The following is a 19,135-nucleotide window of genomic DNA, read 5'->3' on the forward strand; positions in this document are numbered from 1 at the left end:
GGAAGAAGCGCAAGAGCACGGCGGTCACAGGTGATCTTCACGATGGCGGCCTTCAGGGCACTGTTGTCAGGTTGTGGGCGGCTGCTCCGAGGTTTCCTAGAGGGGCGGGCTCAAGTCAGCTGGGCTCGGCCTCCGGCCCGGGGCCTCCGAGAAGGTGAGTACGGGGCTCCATTGGCAGCCTCGGTGGCCGCCATCCAACGCCACCCTTCTCTTACCTCTTCGCGCGCTTTTCCTGCAGGTGTTGCTGAGCTGAGCCGGGGGCCGCGCACTTCTCTCCAAGGCTTCGGTCCAAGGCCTCTTATTCCTGCGCTCCTGCCCGCCCCCACCTCCTTCAGTCCGAGGTCGCGCGCTCCCCTTTCCTCTGGTGGTGCCTCCCCGCCGCCCCACTCCCACCCCCCGGGGTCGCGCGCTCTCCACTTTCTCTCGCGCCCCGCCCCCTTCCCCTAGTGTGGGGTCTCGCGTTCTACCCACTCGCATCCTGACCCCTTCCCCGAGGCTGGAGTCTCGCGCCCCCTCCCTCCCCTGGGGTCACGCGCTCCCCTTTCCTCTCGCGCTGCTCCCCACCCTCACCCTCACACCCCTGGGGTCACGCGCTCTCTATTTTCTCCTTCGTCTGGCTTAGGGGTCTCGAGATCACACCCCCGCCATCCTCCCGCGCCTCCCTTTCCTCGTGGTGGCCCTGAGGCCGGTGACCCACGATTCCTTTCTCCTTTCTCTAGAGCCACCCCTAAGCCCAGAATACCCTGTGGGACCCCGAGGCTGCTCAGTTTGTAAAGGGGAGGGGCAAGACATGGCCCTTTGGTTAGTGATTGCTATTGGATCTCCAGGATTGCCCCGGCAGCTGTGTGAACCAGAAATACGGCCGACCTTTCCATCTCTGTGTTCTGTGAATACCCTCTGGTTTTATTTACTCTCTAGGGAGACCTCATCAGGGTGTCCAGCCTCTAGCCTCTTCCAAGTAATCAGTACGGAAAGGAAGATTCTGTGACAGGGCTTTTCTCTGTTTCCTTTGGTAAAATGGTGAGAAGGTCTTTTGCATTGTTTCTGAATGGTTTTCCCTCTCATTTTGCTGCTTCCTCCAGCAGAGATTCCTTAAGGCTGGAAGGCAAGGACTCGTGAGTCCCTTCTCAAGGGACCACAACTCACAACGTGCCAAGCATATTACCTCTTCCTTTCCCAGAGGGGAAAGGGCCTGGTTGAAAGAGCTTTGAGGGCTCCTTAGAATAGAAAATCAATGACTGGACTGACTGCCCACTCCAGGAGCTGTTGGAAAGATGCCTTTGAAAAGAGACACAGAGAGAACACAGCTACTGTCCTGGAGTACCTTAAAGTCTGATGCCAGACACTGAAATAGTTACAGAGAAATAAACATTACTAATCTCTGGGAAGAAGGATAGTGGAGCCAGGATGATCTGGTCTCTTGAAAGACACCTTGGAGGGGTACTTTGAAGAAGTGCTTCTCTACATGTTATTTCCCCTTCCCCCTCATGTAAGCTCTTTGAGGGCCACGTCTGTTTTCAGTTCAGTACAGTACCTGGCACATAGTAGGTGTACAATAAATGCTCATTGATCGAATGATTGATTTAAACTTGGAAGGGACACTATACATTATATAGGCCAATGCCCTCATTTTACAGATGAACAAACTGAAGTGGCTGAATAACTTGCCGAAGGTCACAATATTAATGAGTAGTAGCAAAGGCAAGGTTTGAACTCAAGTTCTCTGACTCTAGAATCAGTGGTTTGTTTTTTTTCACTACCTCATGTTGCTAAGGAAAAAAAACCTCGAAAATGAAGCTAAACTACCTTCATAGCTTACACAATGAACTTGACCAGTCCAGCTAATGTATGAGCATATTGTTGCACGTAGATTATAAAATTCTAAGGCCTTCCGTTGCTGAAAAAGATGAAGTGTGTTCTTTTTTTCTTTTCCAAAGAATAAAAAAAAAGGATAATTAACATTAGTGACTGTATGTGAATACTGGACTCATCTAATATATTTGAAAATATCCCTTCTCTTAAGGACACAGTAAGATTAAAAAAGAATTATGTGGAAGAGGGGATGATTATTCGATTTTTGTTACCCCTTCCCCCCTTCATGATATTTTTGGTTCACTCATCAATTGCCTTCTCTCTTATCTACCTGCTGTCACCATTTTTCAAAAAACATTTACCGTGGCCAAATTGGTAAATAAAGGATTTTTAAATAACAGAATATAATCATGAAACCTTAAAAAAAATCATAGGGTGTCATGTTTCCAGCCTAGGTTGAAGAAGGGAGACAGATCCAAACCGTATCTGGGAATAGAGTCTAGCCAGAAACAGTATTCTAGTGCAGGGAAAGGCTGTGTACTAGGACAAGAAGAGGTCCTAGATCCAGCACAGAGGAGCCCAGCATGCATGGTATAGGAGCAAGTGCCACTTATATTCATTACTGAATATAGAGTCACAGATTCGGGGCAGGTGGAGGAGACGTTGGTCCAAGAATGTTATTCCAGAGTGAGTGTTGGACCATTAGTCTGTTAACTGAACAAGGAGCAGCTTTGCAGCCCTTGACCTCAGGAACAGAGTGGAATCTTAGATCCAGATCCTCCCACCCCTAACTGAAGCATACAAGGGAATAACCAAGGCAGGAATCCAAGACCAAAGGGAAGCCTTCAGTTCTGTCCCTCTGAACCAGCAGAGCTTTCTAGCTAGCTTGGTGTGGTTGAGTCCAGTACCCTGCTACTGGGATATCCACAGGCACGTTGCTCAGTCCTAAAATGAACTGAGGAACAAGAAAAGCTTGGATTGGGAGGGAGCAGTCAGACTTTGCCGAGGATCAGTCATGTTGGGAGCACTGAAAGCTTGCAGGCTCTCAGCTTGGGCTATCCTTGTGTTATACTGGAACACCACCACACTCAGTACCTCCAAGAAAGCAGCACAAGGCCCTACATTCGCTTCAGAAATGCACAAAGCCTGGCCCTTACATAAAGTCCAAAGTCAGGAAGTAGGTTGGAAGAATGACCAGACAGAAAAGGAATTCTACCATAAAAACTGATGGTGACAGGGAGAGTCAAGATCCAAACCCAAAAGACAAGATTGACTCAAGTACTACAAACAAAGCTTCAGCAGAAACCACAGCTTGGGCACGAGTTCAACTAGAATTACTGGAAGAGATAAAATAGGAGGTTTTAAGTGTTTTTTTTATAGATGAGATGAAATGAAAGCATAGCAGGTAAAAATGGAAAAGAAATGAGAACTGTGGAAGAATTTGAAAGGTTGGGGCAGCTAGGTGGCGAAGTGGCTCTGGCCTTGGAGTCAGGAGGACCTGAGTTCAAATCCAGCCTCAGACACATATCACTTGCTAGCTGTGTGACCCTGGGCAAGTCACTTAACCCCATTGCCTAGCCAAAACAAAAAAGAAAAGAAAAGATTTCATAGCAAAAACAACTGATCTGAAAATTAAAGAGCCGCTGGATCTCCTGAAAGCCATGACCAGATTAGAGCCTACCCATCATATTTCAAGAAATCATTAAAAAAAAACAAACCTGCCCAGATATATTACAGGAGTGGGAAACCTGCAGCTTCAAAGCCACATGTAACCTTCTAGGTCCTTGGGTGCAGCCTTTTGACTGAGTCCAAGTTTTACAGAACAAATCTTTTTATTGAGGGAATTTGTTCTGTGAAGTTTTGGATTCAGTCAAAAGGCCATATGTGGCCCCAAGGCTGCAGGTTCCCCACCCCTGTCTAAGAACCAGAGGGCAAAGTAGGAATAGAAAGAAAACACTGGTCACCTTCTTTAAAAACAAAACAAACCAAAAAAAACCCCCTAAAATAAAAACTTCCAGGACCATCATAGCCCAAGTCCAAAGCCTTCCACATCAAAGAAAAAAATATGCTTCAAGCACCCAGAAAGAAAGAATACCTAGAAGCCACAGTCAGGATCACACATGATAGAACAGTCACCACAATGAAGTAGCAGAGTTTGAAATACAGTATTCCAAAAGGCAAAGGATATAGGCTTATAGCCAAGAATAACTTAACCAGCAAAAGTGAGTATACTTCTACAGGAAGGGAAATCAACAGTTAATGAAATAGAGGACTTCCAAATTTTGAAGTGCAAAAACAGGAATCAAGAGAAACATTAAAAAGGTAAACATGAGCAAATAATCATAAGACTCTAAACAAGGATAAACTTTTTACACTCTCATTCCAGTGTCTTCTCTCTGTTGATTATTTACTATTTATCCTCTTTAGCTTGCTTTTTATATATTTGTTTCATGCTGTCTCCCTCAATAGATTGAGGGTAGGGATTTATCTTGTATCTCTAGCACTTAGTACAATGTCTGGCACATAGAGGGTACTTGATAAATATTTATTGGTTGGTTGAATATCAAGGGTCATAAAAAGTATAAAGAGACAAAGGGCCTGGAAATAATCATGTTATGTTTTGATAATTTTAAAAGAAGAATGGAAAGGGAAAAGAGAATATACTAGGGAGGAAAGGAGAGAAAGAGTGGGGAAAATAAGAAGTCCATATAAGCAGGGAGGGGGAGGGGGAAGGAGGGCAGTTGATACTTGAACCTCACTCATAAACTGGTCAAAGGAGGAGAAAATACACATGTAGTTGGATATAGAAATACATTTTACTTAACAGAGAGACAGAAAGGAAAGGGAAGAGAAAGAGTGGATTAAGGGAGGGACTAGTTCTAAGCAAAACAAACTCTTAGAAGGTGCAAAAATATTTATAGTAGTTATTTTTGAGTGGCAAAGATTTGGAAACTGAGAGGATACCCACCAATTGGAGAATGGTTGAATGAGTTATGGTGTATAAATGTGATGGAATACTATTCTGTTGTAAGAAATGATGGTGACTGTACATGTCAAGGGGGTTTATTTATCATGAGGGTTTGGGGTTTTTTTTAGTTTTTTGGAGGAGGGAATGGGAGAGAGAGAGAAGGGGTTTTTGTTAATTGAAAAAACATTTTTGACCTTTTAAAAACTATTTCATATTTTATTCTTCCCCCCCCCAATTACACATTAAAACCGTTTTTAACACAGTTTGGCTTTGGGATCGAAGCAGTTGGGGTTAAGTGACTTGCCCAGGGTCACATAGCTAGTAAGTGTCAAGTGTCTAGGGCCAAATTTGAACTCAGGCTCTCCTCACTCCAAGGCCAGAGCTCTATCCACTGCATCACCTTGCTGCCCTATATACTTTTTCTTTCTTTATTCTTCTTGTTTTTTCGTTTGTATTGTCTTTCATAACATGACTATTATGGAGACATGTTTTGCATGACTGCACATGTATAACCTATTTCAAATTGCTTGCCTCAATGGAGGGTGAGGGGAGAGAGGGAGGGGGAAAATTTAAAACTCAAAATTTTAAAAACATGTTGAAAATTGTTTTTACATGTGATGGGGGGGAAATAAAATATTAAATTTTTGAAAATTTGAGCTCCAAATTCCTTCCTTCCCTTTCTTCTTTCCTCCCCTCCTCATTGAGAAGGCAAGCAATTTGATATAGCTTATACGTGTATGGTTTTTGACCTTTTTTAAAAGAATTAGGGCTAGGCTCAAGGAGGAGTTTTTACTATTCCTGGTAAAAAATGTCACATTTCTTCCTGAACAGCTCCAAATCATTCCCCACCATAGCTTCAGCCAACATTCTCCCCCCAATTTCTGAATATGTGTTGTCTTTCATTATCAGGTTGTAACCTTTTTTTTTCTTCTTTTTTTTTTTGGCTGGGCAGTGGGGTTAAGTGACTTGCCCAGGGTCACACAATTCATGTTATATGTCTGAGGCCCGATTTGAACTAAATCCCGGGCCAGTGCTCTATTCACTGTGACACCTAGCTGCCCCAGGTTGTAAGTTTTTTGAGGGCAGGGACTGTCTTGCTTGTTTGCAGTACCCTCGTATACAGTAAGCATTTAATAATTTTTTTTCATTCATTAGTCACATTTCCAACTGTGTTCTTAGTTTTGATCATGCTTGCTGTTCTCTGAAATATTCCCCTTTTCTCAGTAGCAAGTGTCCATTCCCACACATGAAGTGTTCTCCTCAACCAAATTATTTGTCTTCCCAATGTCAAAACTCTACTTAAGACCTTGTCTTTATGTAGATGTTTGAGAATAGTCTCCCGTAGGTGAAGCTATTGGCTGCAATTTCTATAGAAGCATCTCTTAAGCCTTAATTTCACTTGGTGCTCTCATCAGCTCCCATGGATTTAATTGCCATCTGTGTGTTGATGATTCTCAAATCTACCTATCCTGCCTCAGCTTCTATGCTGACCTCCAGTCTCACATCTCCAAGAGTCTTTCAGGTATCTCAAACTGTGTGTCCAGTAGATGTCTTAAACTAAACACGTTCAAAACAGAACCCATTATCTAACTCTCCCCACCTCTAACCTTCCCTGGTACTATAAAAGTTAACCCCATTCTCCCAGTCTTTCAAGCCCACAACCTAGAAATCATCCTGGATTCCTCACTCCCTCTCACTGTCCATGCCCAAGCTATTTGCCAAGGCCTATCAATTTCACTTAAGCAACATCTCTCATATACTCCCCCTTCTCTTCTCTGACACTACCACCAGTCAAGTATTGGCTCTCATTACCTTGTAACTGGATTGTTACAATAGCCTGCTGGTGGTCTGCCTACCTCAAATCTCTCACCTCTGATCTTGTCACTCCCCTACTTAGTAAACTCCCTTTTACCTCTAGGGTCAAATACAAAATACTCTGATTGACATTCAAAACCCTTTATAACCTAGCTCCCTCCTACCTTTCCAGCCCTGGACTTACTCCCCCACCATATGGGCTGCTTCAGTCCAGTCACACTGGCTTCCTGGATACTGTGCCTGGAATGCTCTCCCTTCTCAACTCTGCCTCCAAACTTCCCTGGGCTTCCTTTAAGTACCAACCAAAACCCCACCTTATATAGGGAGCCTTCCCCAGCCCCTCTTTAATTCCAGTGCTTTCCCACTGTTAATTGTTTCCTATTCTGTAGGTAACTTGCTTGTGCATATTTGTTTGCCTCTTCTTTCCCCCATTCAATTATAAGCTCATTGAGGGCAGGGGCTATCTTTGGCCTCTTTGTATCCCCAGTGCCAACCACATAGTAGGTGCTTAATAAATGTTGGTTGATTGATTGCCTGCTACATATCCTTCATCTTTCCTTACCTCATCTTACATTTTATTCTTCTGCACATACTCTGTAGTTCCGTGACTCTGGCTCTTTGCTGTTCCTCAAACACAGCACTCCTATCTTCCGACTCCAGGCCTTTTTGCTGACCTCTCCTTCATTTCCACCTCTGGGCTTCCCTGGCTTCCTTCAAGCCTCAGCTAAAGTCCTACCTTCTGAAAGAAGCCTTTCTCAGGCCTCTTGAATCTCATTGCTTTCCCTCTGAGACTCCAATTCATCCTGTGTATATCTTGTTTGTATAGAATTGTTTGCATGTTGTCTCCCTCGTAAGACTGAGCTCTTTAAGAGCAGGAGCTGTTTGGTTTTTGCCTTGCTTTCTATCTCCAGTGCTTAGCATAATGCCTAGCACGAATGTAGGTGCTTCATAAATACTGTTTTACTGACATTTTCCTACTTATGATATTAAGCACTTAAAGTGTATAGAGTTGCAGTTATTCATTATATTTGCGTTTCCCACATATTTATGTTTATTGGAGCCTCACCAATTGTTATTTGGTATAATTTGATTCATTTTGGACCCCTCCTTGGGGTTTATTTACCAAAGCATTAAAAAGACCTCTTTGTAAGGCCTTTGGAGGCTGCACTTGGACTACTTGATTGTATTTATTTGTTTTACTTCCCTTTCACCCTTCAGGGCAACGACTGGATAGTCTGCCTCTGTAATTCTTTACCCTATGTGGTGCAGAGGGGAAAATTATGACATGATTTTAGGGCAGATTATTTAATGTGTACGATTAATGCCTAGTCACATTGAGAAGTCCTTCCTCTGTGTTTCTGTCACAGGCACATCCTAGCATATAAGGAAAATACTATCTTTCTTAAGCCTTTTATGCATAAGTCTCTGATTTTCAGAATCCTTTCCTTTCTCTGCTCTTCCCCCATTCGGTTTGAATAGGTAGTAAATGGAATAGCAGCCAGGAGAAAACTGGATCTCAGGTTTTGTTTGGTTCTGACATTTTTTGTTTTGGGTAATGAATATCTCAGAAATATTTGATTTCTATCTCTCATTTTTAATGGATACAAAATATCTCATTGGGTTTATTCCAGTCTCAGCCTAGCCCTTATCCCTTCCACTGAGACACCTCCCCTATCAAAGGTTACTTCTGGTTTGACAAATTGTCTCTTAGATAAGTATCTGCCTGTTGTTTTACCCACTTGCCTATAGTAAGATGATTTATTGGCTTGCATTTGCTGTGTGGGGAATCTCTAGAACAGTGGAGTTTGCCATGTGCTTTGATCTCTTTTCCAGGGGCCAATAGGATGACTTCAGGGTTTGGTTCATTGCCATGAGTGGTGTGTGTTTTGTTAGGGTTGTTTACCTCATGGTTGGGACCCAAGTGCCTCCGTAGACAAGGGAACACATGTTTATCCAATTTCTGTTTCAGTGTATCGTGCTTTGCTCTGAGTTGGGTGGTACCCTAATCGGTCTCCTTTTGTTTCCCATTGTGGTTCTCAGAAACGGGCCCAGTCCCACCCCCAAGCTCCAACCTGTTACCCATGACTTGTCCTCAATCCTCCCTTCAGCCTGGTTTGTACGTCTGCAGATGTTTCATGGTACCTTGTTTTCATTCAGCCCTGTGCTGGGCCAAGGATGCCCTTTCCTTATTTTTCTTGTTGAAAATCCTATTTGCTGGTTATGTCACTGTTCAGTGAACCCCTATGTTTCCCACCAGCTCTGTAGCTGTGTTCTTTCCATACCCATGGGCTAATTGAGTTCCACTCTTCTCTGATTATGTGTTTATCAGGAGATTAATCAGATATTGAAATGTTCTCTAAAGGAGAAACTACATGCTTGTTCTGACCATTTGATACTGCTTATGCTTCTGCTGTTAAATCTGAAGAAGGGAATTGTGGGATAATGAGCCTGCCTGCATAGTCTGGTCTAGATAGAAAAGGAGTAACAATTGTAGGTAGTTTCTGTGTCCTATTAGATGGGAATCTCAGAGCTAATAGATCCCCAGTAGCATCCTAGGCTTCTAGTTGGGTTATGATATCCTCACTTATTTCCCAATGCATTCTTTTTTGTAAATTAAAAAATTTTTTTAAACTTAAATACAAAATGGGGGGGGGGGAACACATTGTCATGTACACAGCAGAACATAAGAGGGGATTCAATATAAAATAATAAATTTCCATTTCAAGAAAATCTGCATAATAAATAAATACTACATGCTATTTTCAAAGTTAGTCAGCTTTTCATTGCTTCCTTGTAGGTTTTCTTTTGTTTTCTGCTGTGCACTTTTTACTTTATTTTTTTTCTCTCCCTTCCTCCTCACCCTAAAGAAGGCTACAATTAAGGGTGAATATATATATATATATACACACACACACATAAGTATTTATAAACATACACATATTTACTCATACACATATATGTAAGACTGTACTGGGCTTATTTCCTTCTACTTGTTATCTGTTTCTCTGCAGGTAGACTGAATCCTTCTTCATAAGTCCAAGTCTTGTTTTTCTAAATCAACCAGCTCATCATTTCCTACACTGCTACCATATTCCAAATCAATACCATCCTGTTGGAGAGATTGCCCATGAAAGTTTTTTCCCAAGTTTCTGCATTCTTTCTATTCTTAGCTACGTAGGTTTTATATATACAAGAAAATCTTAATTTAAAATAATCAGAATTATCCATTTTATACTCTTATAGTATAGTTAAGGTCTGATACTGCTGACTTCCTCTACATCTTTTCCCCCAGTTTCTTTGAAGTTCTTGACTTTTTGTTCTTCCAAATGAACTTTGCTATTTTTTCTAACTCAATAAAATAATTTTTAAGTAATTTGAGATGACGTTGAATAAATAATTAGGTAAAATTGTCTTTTTAAAAATTATTGGCTTTACCTACCTCATGAACAATAAATATTACTTCAGTTATTTAGATCTGACTTTATTTGTATAAAAAGTGTTTTATGTTTATATTCATATAGTTCTTGTGTCTGTTTTGGCAGGCATACACTCAGGTATTTTATATGTCTAGTTATTTTAAATGGTCTAAAACAATATTGAATAATATTGCTGATACATAATGTAGTATCTCTTTTTCTCTTTTGAGTAAATTTATTTTAACTTTAACTTTGTGTGAAATCTTGATTATTACCCCTGCTTTTTTTTAACCTAATAAGTTCTACTCTGATCCTTTATCTTTGTGTGTATCTCTCCATCTTTATAGCAACATATTGTTGAATTCAAATTTTTAATCTGCTATCCACTTCCATTTTATGGGTAAATTCATCTCATTCACATTCTAAGCTACAATTGTTTATTTTCCTCCTTCCTGTTTTTCTGAACTATCTTTCTCACCCTATTTACTCTATCCTTTCTCACTCCTCTGTTTTACTTCTGTCTGCTACCTTGCCCTCCTATTCCTTAACCTACCCACCCCTCCAAGAGTCCCTCCTTTATCCTCTCCTTACTCCTGTTCTAAACCCTTGCCATCTTATTTCTTTCTGAATTTAGAAGACTTTTATACCCTTCTAGATATATGTGTTGTTCCCTCTTTAACACATTCCCAATATTACCCTCCCTCCCCCATACTAGCTTCTTGTGTATCAATTTTTCCTTTTATGCCTTATTTGTATGAGATAATTACTCCTTTTTATCTCTTCCTACAGTTTTATTTTTTTTTAGAATCACCCCATCATACTCAGCTCAGCCTCAGCCTTTCTTTCAAACTACCCAAATAAATGAGTCATAAAAGTACTGCTGATAACGTCACATATAAGAAGTAAACAATTTGACCTCATTGAGCCTCTTATAATTGGTTTTTAATGTTTATTTTATATTTCTTCTGAATGTTACATGTCGAATTTTCCCTTAAGTTCTGAGGGTTTTGTCCCAAAAACCCAAAAGTCTTTTACTTTGTTAAATGTCTTTTTTTTCCATTCAGAATTATACTTAATTTTGCTGGTTTACCCTTGGTTGTAACCCCAGTTCTTTTGCTTTACTGAATATAGTATTCCAAGGCCTGTTGTCCTTCAGTGTAGTAACTGCTGGTCTTGTGTAATCCTTATTGTAGCTCCATGATATTTAAATTGTTTTTTTCTTGGGGGGCAGCTAGGTGGCGCAGTGGGTAGAATACCGGCCCTGAAGTCAAGAGGACCTGAGTTCAAATGCAGCCTCAGACCAAATACTTGACACTAGCTATGTGACCTTGGGCAAATCACTTAACCCCAATTGCCTAAAAAAGAAAAGTTTTTAAAAATTAGTTTTTTCTTGTTGCTTCCAGTATTTTCTCCTTAACCTAGGAGCTTTGAAACTTGGCTGTGATATTCCTGTAAGTTTTCATCCTGCGATCTCTTTCAGGTGGTAATCAGTGGATTTTTTCTATTTCTGCTTTACCTTCTTGATCTAGAACTTCAAGACAATTTTCCTTGATAATTTCTTGTAATATTGTGTCAAGATTCTTTTTTTAATCATAATTTTCAAGTAATCAGACAGTTCTTATATTATTTTTCCTCAGTCTGTTCTCCAGATCATTTTTTTTCCTGATGAAATGTTTCAGTTTCTCTTCTGTTTTTTCATTCTCTTGATTTTGTCTTATTATTTCTTGGTGTCTTAAAACATCATTGGGGGGGCGGAGCCAAGATGGCGGCGTGAAAGCAGTGACTTGCTTGAGCTCTCCCCCAAACCCCTCCAAATACCCACCCAAAAAATGGCTCTAAACAAATTCTAAAGCAGCAGAACCCACAAGAAGACAGAGTAAAACAAATTTCCAGCCCAAGACAGCCTGGATGGTTGATCGGAAAGGCATATTGCGCGGGATGGGGAGAGGAATGCAGTTAGGCATGGGTGCGCAGGCCACAGCGAACCTAGAGCAGGCCTCAGAGGACTGAATCACAGGCAGCTGTGGTGGCTTCCAGACTCCTCAATCCACAAACACTAAAGACAATTTAGAAGGTCAGTGGGAAAAGTCTGGTTTTGCGGTGAGAGAAGAGCTAGGTCAGAGCCAGTTCCAGACCTCAGAGCATGGGTGCCAGGCGGTGGCTGTGTCCTGAGCTTCCGGCTCACAGACTGAGGGGGAATTGGGTGGCTGATCAGAGGGGGACTGCAGGGATCTCTTTGCTGTTGCTGAGGCAGGAATCTCTTGCTTTGCCCATGCTTGGATCTGGGTCACAGTTCTGAGTGGTGGTCCTGGGGTGAGGAGGAGTGATGGCGCGATGGAGCTTGTAGTGGCTGTGGAGAGGAAATCTTCCTCACAGTTCCAATACAGAAAAGACTGCTTGTGGCCGGTCACTCAAAGACCAGAGCTCAGGCCAGGAAAAGAGTAAACACCTCGACCCTTATCATACCGCCTTGCAAGAACTGAAAATTTACAGGTCCCTGCAAGTATCTCTGAAAACATATACAAACCCCCAAAGCTTGGAACAGTACATTCTCCACATTAGAAGCAGACTTTTACCTTAACAAAGAGTTTAAAACTCAAGTAGTTAGCTGGGATCATGAGCAAACCTCGCAAAAAGTCAGACTGTATTATCTTACATTGGTGACAAAGAAGATCAAAACATACAACCAGAAGAAGACAACAAAGTCAAAGCTCCCCACATCCAAAGCCTCCAAGAAAAATATGAATCTGTCCCAGGCCTTGGAAGGGCTCAAAAGGGATTTTGAGAAGCAAGTAAGAGAAGTAGAGGAAAAACTGGGAAGAGAAATGAGAGTGATGCAAGAAAATCATGAAAAACAAGTCAACAGCTTGCTAAAGGAGACCCAAAAAAATACTGAAGAAAATAACACCTTAAAAAATAGCCTAACCCAAATGGCAAAAGAGGTCCAAAAAGCCAATGAGGAGAAGAATGCCCTAAAAAGCAAAATTGGCCAAATGGAAAAGGAAGTCCAAAAGCTAACTGAAGAAAATACTTCCTTAAAAATTAGAATAGAGCAACTGGAAGATAGTGACTTTATGAGAAATCATGACACAGTAGAACAAATCCAAAAGAATGAAAAATTAGAAAACAATGTGAAATATCTCATTGGAAAAACAACTGACCTGGAAAATAGATCCAGAGAGAATTTAAAAATTATTGGACTATCTGAAAGCCATGATCAAAAAAAGAGCCTAGACATCATCTTTCAAGAAATTAACAAGGAAAACTGCCCTGATATTTTACAACCAGAGGGCAAAATAGAAATTGAAAGAATCCATCGATCTCCTCCTGAAAGAGATCCCCAAAGGAAAACTCCTAGGAATATTGTAGCCAAATTCCAGAGTTCCCAGGTCAAGGAGAAAATATTGCAAGCAGCCAGAAAGAAACAATTCAAGTATGTGGAAACACAATCAGGATAACACAAGATTTAGCAGCTTCTACATTAAGGGACCGAGGGCATGGAATATAATATTCCGGAGGGCAAAGGAGATAGGATTACAACCAAAACACCTACCCAGCAAAACTGAATGTAATCCTTCAGGGGAAAAAATGGTAATTCAGTGACATAGAGGACTTTCAAGCATTCCTGATGAAAAGACCAGCGCTGAATAGAAAATTTGACTTTCAAATACAAGACTCAAGTGGAACATGAAGAGGTAAACAGGAAAGAGAAATCATAAGAGACTTATTAAGGCTCAACTGTTTACATTCCTGCATGGAAAGATGATATTTATAACTCATGAGACCTTTGTCAATATTAGGGTAGTGGGAGGGGGAAAATTATATGATAGATAGATAGATAGATAGATAGATAGATAGATAGATAGATAGATAGATAGATAGATGGCACAGGGTGAGAAGATGAAGGGGTGTATCTGAGAATAAAATTAAGGGTGAGAGAGGATTATACTAGGAGAAGGAGAAAGGGAGAGGTAGAATGGGGTATATTACTTGCACAAAACAGACAAGAAAAGGTTCTTACAGTGGAGGGGAAACAGGGGAAGGTGAGAGGAAATAAGGGAATCTTATTCTCATAGGATTTGGCTTAAGGAGGGAATAACATGCACACTCAATTGGGTATGGAAATCTGTCTTACCCCACAGGAAAATAGGGGAGGAAAAGGACAAGAGAGCAGGGAGATGATAGAAAGAAGGGCAGATTGGGAAAGGGGTAATCAGGAGGAAGTACTTCTGAGGAGGGACAGGGTCAAAGAAAGAATAGAATAAATGAGGGGGGCAGGATAGGATTAAGGGAAATAGAGTTAGCTTTTCACAACATATCTACTATGGAAGTGTTTTGCATAACTGCACATGTATGGCCTGGATTGACTTGCTTGCCTTTTCAATGAGGGTGGGTGGGGTAGGAGGAAGGGAGAAAATTTGGAACCCAAAGTTTTAAAAACACATGTTTAAAAAAAATGTTTCCACATGCAACTGGGAAATAAGAAATACAGGAAATGAGGTAAAGAAATCTATCCCACCCTACAAGAAAATAGAAGGGGAAAGGGATAAGAGAAGGGGGGGAGAGAGATAGAAGGGAGGGCAGACTAGGAGAAGGGGTATTCAGAATGCATGCCATCTTGGGTGGGGGAGGGGCAAGATGGGGTGAAAATATGGAATTTAAAATCTTGTGGAAGTAAATGTTGAAAACTAAAAATAAATATATATATTTTAAAAAAACATCATTAGCTTTGGGGGGCAGCTAGGTGGTGCAGTATCGGATAGAGCACCGGCCCTGGATTCAGGAGGACCTGAGTTCAAATGCAACCTCAGACACATAACACTTACTAGCTGTGTGACTGTGGGCAAGTCACTTAACCCCATTGCCTAACCAAAAACAAACAAACAAACAAACAAAAACATCATTAGCTTTCCCTTGCCCAATTCTAGTTTTCAAGTAATTATTTCTTTTCCTTAAGTTTTTGATCCTCTGTTTCAAATTAGTTGACTTCCTTTTCATAATTTTCTTGATTTTCTTGGATTGCTCTTATTTTTTTTCATAATTTTTCCTCTATCTTTCTTATTTGGTTTTTTAAATCCTTTTTAAATTCTTCCAAGAACTCTTTGTGCTTGGGACCATTTGACGTTCTCACTGAAAAAAAGAGTGGCTTTTTTAGCTCCATTATATTCCTCTGTATGTGAACCCAGACCCAATGCGATTTCTTTTCTCTCTCATTTTTAGTACCAAGTCTTTTCTTCATGCTGGGTGGTTTCAGGCCGTAAAACTGGGTGTAATAGGTCCACTGTAGTTGAAGTGCCATGAAGATGTGGTGTCAGCGTCCTGGAGGGTAGTCACAGCCTGGTTTATGTGTCCAAAGTTTTTCTTGAGGAGGTGAAGGGACTATAAAAATTAGTTTAATTACAAATGAGTAGGAACATATCAAAAGAGTAAAAAAGGCTCTTGTGTCATCTCCTACTTGAACAAGTTGCCTGAAGTTGTAGAGTCATAAGACTAAATTTAAATTGTAGTTCTGACCCTTATGAGTCCTGTGAGCACGGTTAAGTCATGACGCCCTTCTGACCTTGCTTTGTAAACCTTAAAATTTCTATGGAACTACAAACTAGGACTGTTATTTCAGTATTCCTTTTGACTTTGCTAAAACGGTCACCCTGCTGTCAGTTCATCTTAATCTGGCTGCTTCAGCACTGACAGGCAAGAGAAAAGAGAATTAGTCGTTAGTCTCCCAAGTCTTCCAGGGGCCCCACTGAATTGGTATGGCTTTTGTAGAGCTCTGGTGAAGTAGATGAACTTCATCTTTTTTACTCCTGCCTTCCATCTCCCTGTGTAAGTATCACATTACAATTCTGCAAAAAGATGGAAAGGGCTAGGAAACTAAAGAGTTTTACCTGTACTTGTACTACAAACCCTACAACCTTTCTCTGTGGATATTAGCAATGTTCTCTCATGAGTATGTACTCTCACCCACTGTGGGCCTGTTAGGAGCTAGATTAGTATAATCCTTGGCTCTTGGCACCTAACAATTTGCAAACTCTTAGAGGCTATGGACCTTTTTTCTGTAATTCTCTTTGCAAAGGGCTAAATGCCATTAGATAATTACTAGTCTCTTCAGTGCTGTTACTATAAAGAGACTGAGGTGATATTTGTGAAGGACAGCAAGGTAAGTCATCCCCCAAGTCCTCAGAATCTGTTGTCATTTAGAGAGAAATGTCAGAGATAAAGTGCTTCTGGACTGAGAGCCAAATGAATTTCAGCATGCAAAGAAATCTTACTAGCAGCTTTTTAAAGGGAATGGAAAGTTCAGAGGGGACCATGTAGGGCTCAAAACCTCTTAAAATCCCAAAGTGAGAGCCACAGGGAAGTCCTATAAGCATTCTCTTTTCAAAGTTGCCTTGGATGGGCTCATGGGAGCTCACAAAATCTATGTTCTACTTTTTGCATGTGTAAAATTTGAGCTCTGTGATTTGGAACTTTTCCTGTTTCTTATTAAACAGCTGACCTCATTTTTCTCCTTTATCTCTGTAGTGGTGGAGATCCAAGAAGGGAAGACAACTATTGTAAGTATCATAGCATTAACCAGTTAGAACCTCTGTCATTCTTGGAACTGCTGAGTCATTACATTATTAGAAGAGAGCCTCAAACTAGCCCTGATTGGGGACTTCCTAGATCCAAAACCAGCTCTGTCTGGGACTATAAATCCTGGAACCTGCATCTTTCTAGCTGTGGATTGTCATGGCTTAGTCAGAAAGTTTCTAGGCTTGGAATGAGATACTGTACTTGATAATAGCCTAGGTTCACATTGCCCTTTAAATTACAAAGTCACTGAGGTCTTCGTTGATATTATTTTTAGCAGGTTATAGAATTTACAGTTTTCAGAAGGAGAAACTGAGGCAGTAAACTAGAGAGTCTCACTAAATTGGCCCAGACCCAGAAATCTATACTGCAGCTCCTTTCTATTTCCCTTAAAGCTGTCTTTGTAGTAGTACAGTTAGGGAATAGTATCATTTGTGCACATTTGCCTTCTGTCAGACCCTTTGGCCACTCTGTCCTCCATTATTGAAATTTTTAGGGTACCTGTGGTTGGGCCTCCTCAAGCTAAAGTCATTGGGCCAAGATTCCTTAATTTTTTTTAAAATCTGTGCTCACTGGTCTCCATGAAAGCCGTGCAGCTGAAGCCCTTCAGAGAGCTCTGGAGGAGCTTGAACCCACAGCTCAAAATGGATTCTGCCCCACCACTCCACCAGCCAGCCATGGTGAGGTCAGTTGTCCTGTAGAAAGCCTGGGTGCCCGCCCCTTGTATCACAAAAAAACCGGCACGTGTCATCGCTTGATTCCCCATTGTAGAAAATAGTACATTCATGATGGCTGCAGGGCTGAATAATAATTCACATTGGAGGGCAGCTAAGTATTGCAGTGGATAGAACACTGGCCTTGAAATCAGGAGGACCTGAGTTCAAATCTGGCCTTAGATCAAGCATGTCTCCTTCATTTGCCCCTCTTTAGTTATGGAATAGGACAAATATTCAATCTGAAGACCCTAAGCCAGAAGGATCAAAACCATCAAACTGGGAGATGGGAAAAGTTTTCTTTATTCTATAAGTGAATCTGTAGAAGGCAGGCATGCATGGCACTGGATCTGGAATTCATCAGAAAGTCCTGTGCTTCTGCAAGCTTTGTTAATAAAATCTTCCCTTCTGTCCTGCCATGCCTCAGCCTCACCCATCTCACCTTTTCTCACAGCCCTCAAGCCCCACACTCTCCATGTTGTAGTCACAGACCCTGGTCCCTTTTCCCTTTTGACCGGTCACATGTCTGTGAAAGGTGCAGGTTCTTAGTGCTGTCCCTGGCTCTGCTCCCACGCCCTATGATTTCCTTTTAGCATTACTTTCCACCTTCCAGTAGGAGCTGGCTACTGGGATTGACGGCTTGTTGCTCTTAGCAACTTCAAGGCTACATTATAATAAAGAAGAAAACATAAACCAGGCCAAGACTAGTTGGACCCATTTCATATGTGACCTTATCTGGGTTTGAAAGGTGACATCCATACCAATGAAGTATATAAAGCCCTCTTCCCCCAATCCCTCACCTTGATATCTTTGCCCCTGAAAAGGGACGGGTGGGTTCTAATGTAGTAGCATGTTCTATGGCCTGTTCACAATTTTAAAGTGTTTTATCGATGCTTGGGGGTGAGGGGGCAGTGGTTGTCAGTGTTACTTCCAGTGACTCTTCTCTTTCTCCTCCCCACTGGAATCTTTCCTTGTAGCAAAGAAAAAGTTATAGTCTGTTCATTTCTAACTAACCAAGGGCCAGCTTGTTATCCCCTATTCAGCAAAAGTGTTGACACTTCAGGCAGGAGAGATTTGTTGGATCAGGTACTGCCAAGAGACCCTCAATAAAAGAGAGCTGCTCTTCAACCCCAGTTTCTACGTCATAATCCATATTTACTGTCTATATTAAATAGGATGTTTTATTCAGTACTTGACCTCTCCTTTTTCTACTTCTTAGATTGAAGGCCGAATCATAGAAACTTCCAAGGTGGCAACAGATCCTCCTAACCCCTCTGGCCAGTGCCCAATCTGTCGTTGGAATCTGAAACACAAATATAACTATGTGGTGAGTGTACCTTCTGACTAGCCTAGCCCAAAGAGAATTAGCCACAGGTACAAATATCTCTTACACTTCTGTAAAGTATGACTTGGTCCTCTTGTTTGCCTATTGCTGCTAGATCTAGAGAGGAGAGAGTTTGGTCCAAGGTTTGACTAAGGATTAGGGATACCTGGGTTCTTCACTCTAGCCCTTCCTGTGTTGGTTGTGTTTCCTCATCACATTTTGTTTGGGTTTCTCTCATAACATATATTTGAGGAGACCCAAATGGGCTAGACGGAATACTTCCACTTCAGCTACAAAGAACCTTCCTTTCTATCCAGGAGTGGTTTTGACCATTGCTGTGTGTTGCCCAGCAGCTATGACATTTTTCCTTGCTGTTGGACCCTGATACCTCTTGTCACTTTGAAAGTAACCATTTCTAGAGGAGCTGGGGGTTGGGGTGGAGTGGAAGACTTGGCAACAAATCACATCTTTAATGAAAACTACCTTGCTCCTTAGCAATTTCTGAGTTTTCCATGAC

At 41.4% G+C, this 19,135-nt stretch overlaps 1 protein-coding gene across 1 annotated transcript in view; it reads left to right on the plus strand.

Annotated features, from left to right (window-relative positions):
- Positions 1 to 19,135, plus strand: part of MRPS18A (mitochondrial ribosomal protein S18A) — a 26,571-nt gene continuing 7,436 nt past the window's right edge. The window contains exons 1-3 of the mRNA XM_020976880.2: positions 1 to 154; positions 16,534 to 16,565; positions 18,514 to 18,621. Of these exons, the coding sequence (XP_020832539.1) occupies positions 43 to 154; positions 16,534 to 16,565; positions 18,514 to 18,621 (252 nt within the window). The 5' untranslated portion in view covers positions 1 to 42. The remainder of the gene's footprint in view (positions 155 to 16,533; positions 16,566 to 18,513; positions 18,622 to 19,135) is intronic.

This window comes from Phascolarctos cinereus, unplaced genomic scaffold, assembly GCF_003287225.1.
Source record: "Phascolarctos cinereus isolate Bilbo 61053 unplaced genomic scaffold, phaCin_HiC Scaffold_5;HRSCAF=322, whole genome shotgun sequence".
Taxonomy (NCBI): Eukaryota; Metazoa; Chordata; class Mammalia; order Diprotodontia; family Phascolarctidae; genus Phascolarctos; species Phascolarctos cinereus.